Source organism: Myotis daubentonii, chromosome 11 (assembly GCF_963259705.1).
Source record: "Myotis daubentonii chromosome 11, mMyoDau2.1, whole genome shotgun sequence".
Taxonomy (NCBI): Eukaryota; Metazoa; Chordata; class Mammalia; order Chiroptera; family Vespertilionidae; genus Myotis; species Myotis daubentonii.
In genome coordinates, this window is record NC_081850.1 from 10,214,316 (window position 1) to 10,217,124 (window position 2,809).

Below are 2,809 nucleotides of genomic sequence, written 5' to 3' on the forward strand. Positions count from 1 at the left end.
GGAGTGGGGGTGTGAGCAGGCTAGAAGAGGTCAATGGGGGGAAAAGGGAAATATCTGTAATACTTTCAACAATAAAGTTTTTAAAAAGTATAGAATCTTAAAAGCAGCAAGAGAAAAGCAGTTAGTTACCTACAAGGGAGCTCCATAAGACTATAACTGATTTCTTTCTGTTTTTTGGTGGTTACCAGAGGGAAGGGGGTAGGAGTAGTAAAGGTTAAAGGGAGTCAAATATATGGTGACAGCAGATGATTTGACTTTGGGTGGTAGGCACACCATGCAATATACAGATGATATATCATAGAATCATACACTTGAAACCTATATACTTTTATTAACCAATGTCATCCCAATACATTTAATTTAAAAAGGCTGTCAGATGATTTCTTAACAGAAACCTTTGCAGGCCAGAAGAGATTGGCACAAAATACTTAAAATGATGAAGGACAAGGGCCTACAACCAAGATTACCCAGCAAGGCTATTATTTAGAATCAAAGGAGAGATAAAGAGATTCCCAGGCAAGAAAAAGCTGAAGATCACCATCACTAAACCAAAACTACAAAAAAAAAAAAAAAGGGTAGAGAATTGTTGGTAGGTGAGGAGTGGTAAGACCGGTTCCATCTCAATAGTTAGTATTATGATACATATTTATACAATTGATTGGCCCTTCTGAATGCCCATATGTTTTGTCACTTATAAGCTATTCCCAATGAGTATTGAAATTTTGGCATGTCCAATGTTTTATGCAGCCCTTAAACCTGATTTAAAAATGATTATCACATCCTAACCTGACTTAGAATATGTATGCTTAATATCTCTTCATTCCTTTATCTCTTATTTTGGAAACTTCAGCTTGACTCCCTCTCTAAGAGGTAGAGATTGTGATCCAGGAGGCCTCTCAGCCCAGCGGTAATGCCATGAATTTAATTTCTATAGGATTTTTAACCCCTGAAGGCCAAGAGCTTACTGCAGCAGAGATCTTTTTAATATTTGATAGTAGGAACTTTCTAAGATACTTAAACAGGGGAAATCTTTTTTTTTTTTTTTTTTTTTTTTTTTTTTTAGGAGTGGCCAGTGTGTGTATTTATCAAGAAAAATACAGGAAAGGCCCCCCTGCTGAGTCCAAGATACCTACAATGAGCAAATGAGAGGCTGTAACTTATGCAGGATGTCAGGTGACAGAGTATCCACTAAAGTATCTATCAGCTAACGTCGTCGGGGCTGCTGTTATGGGCACTCGAAGCTGGTCTGCACGGTGGGAAGGTTTCTTTAAAGCAACGTTGGTCCGAGCCTGGGACAGTCCATCCACTTAGCCGTCTTCCTTCGGAGGGGTGTACCAGCCGTTTTTCTCGTGTATCTGTACAATGGAATTATAAGACTGCTGGGCTCTTGCTAGATTATATTGATTCTTATTTGCTCCGAACTGCACCCTGGCTTTGCCTTTGACGAGGGTGGCGTTGATCTGCATGATGACGGACTCGATGGAGTAGGCGCTGCTCCAGCCCTGTTTTGTGAGAAGCTCCATACACAGCGCGCCGCCCCCCAACACGTACCCTCCGGAGAGAACCGGCAACACCACGCGGACAAACGGAGGGTCAAACGGGAAGTTATCCTTAAAAGAGAAGTTAAGCAAAATATATTCTATGCCTTCTTTTTCTTTTAAGATCTGAAGATCACTGTGCAAAGGACTATCAGGATCGACCTTCTGAAGCTTCACATGCCAGTCGTACAAACTGTCATTTATGAGTTCCACTGAGTAAAACCCTGCCTTGTAGCTCTGCGAGCGGTAGATGTCCCTGAGCTCCTTCATGAGCCTGTCTGAGGCCTGCACCGACCCGGACACCGCGCCCTGGAACACAGAGACGCTGACCAGGACATTTAGATGGTCTTGCCTTTGAGTCTTCCTGATTTTCTCTAATATCGCCAGGTTTTCCTTTTCGATTCCTTCATCTTCTGACTTCTTCCCGCTGATAGGCTCCTCCTCCTTCATCTCGTAGTGGTCCAGGTCTTCTATGTCCTCCGCCATCTCCTCCTCGTCCTCCTCTTCTGACGTCACTTCCTCCGTGGTCCCATTCTGGCCCGCGGGCAGCGGCTGATCCAGCAGCTCCACATCCAGGTGCTTGGGAAGGTCGTGCAATCGGCAGAGCTCGCAGATCAACCACTTCAGCTGCTGACGAAGCGAACTGTTGTTCTTAGAATCTTCTAGACGTTCCAGAACTGATGTCAGGTTTGGGTCATCAGAGTCCACGAACCATATTGGTGAGGAAGCTGGGTACGACTCCGTGATGTTGCAGTGCAGCGTGAGCGCCGAGGCCGCGCTACCCGGCGGCCGCACCAGGAACTGGCAGTGCAGTTCGTCCAGCTTCCAGCTGACGATGCGGAACCGCTCGTGGTTCTTGTCGAAGATGGACGCCAGGAACTTGAGCTCAGCCTTCAGCCCCGACACCGACATCCTCCCTCATCTCCGGCGGGGAGCCCGGCCCGCGCCGCCGTTACGGCCGGAAGAGGCTGAGGGCGGCCGGCCCGGCAGCGGCCTTTGTAACCGACGCGGCCGGCAGGAGGCGGCAGCCCGCCTAAACAGGGGAAATCTTTGAAGTAATAAGGAAACATTTGATTTCAAGATATTATTTGCAAAAAAACAAAAACAAAAGAAAACAAAAAACCCACAATATATCATTTGCAATATTAAATTGTGCCAATAGATGGAGAAGTTGTTCCATATAAATCAGAAGACTTGGCTCCTCCATATGAGTAATAAAGAAATTCAGGATTCTGGCAAGTTGAAAATGGATTTATTCAATAAGAATGTAA

General features: G+C 45.4%; 1 protein-coding gene across 1 annotated transcript; it reads right to left on the minus strand.

The window, feature by feature from the left end:
* Positions 1-1,064: 1,064 nt before the first annotated feature.
* On the minus strand, positions 1,065-2,555 carry LOC132211841 (ubiquitin-conjugating enzyme E2 Q2-like). The gene has a single exon (XM_059656493.1). It carries the CDS (start codon positions 2,448-2,450, stop codon positions 1,308-1,310), a length of 1,143 nt encoding a protein of 380 aa, XP_059512476.1. The 5' UTR covers positions 2,451-2,555; the 3' UTR covers positions 1,065-1,307.
* Between the last annotated feature and the right edge of the window lie 254 nt (positions 2,556-2,809).

What these genes read in the sequence shown, in the direction of transcription:
- LOC132211841 (XM_059656493.1), bottom strand. Translation starts at nt 2,450, where the DNA reads ATGTCGGTGTCGGGGCTGAAGGCTGAGCTCAAGTTCCTGGCGTCCATC.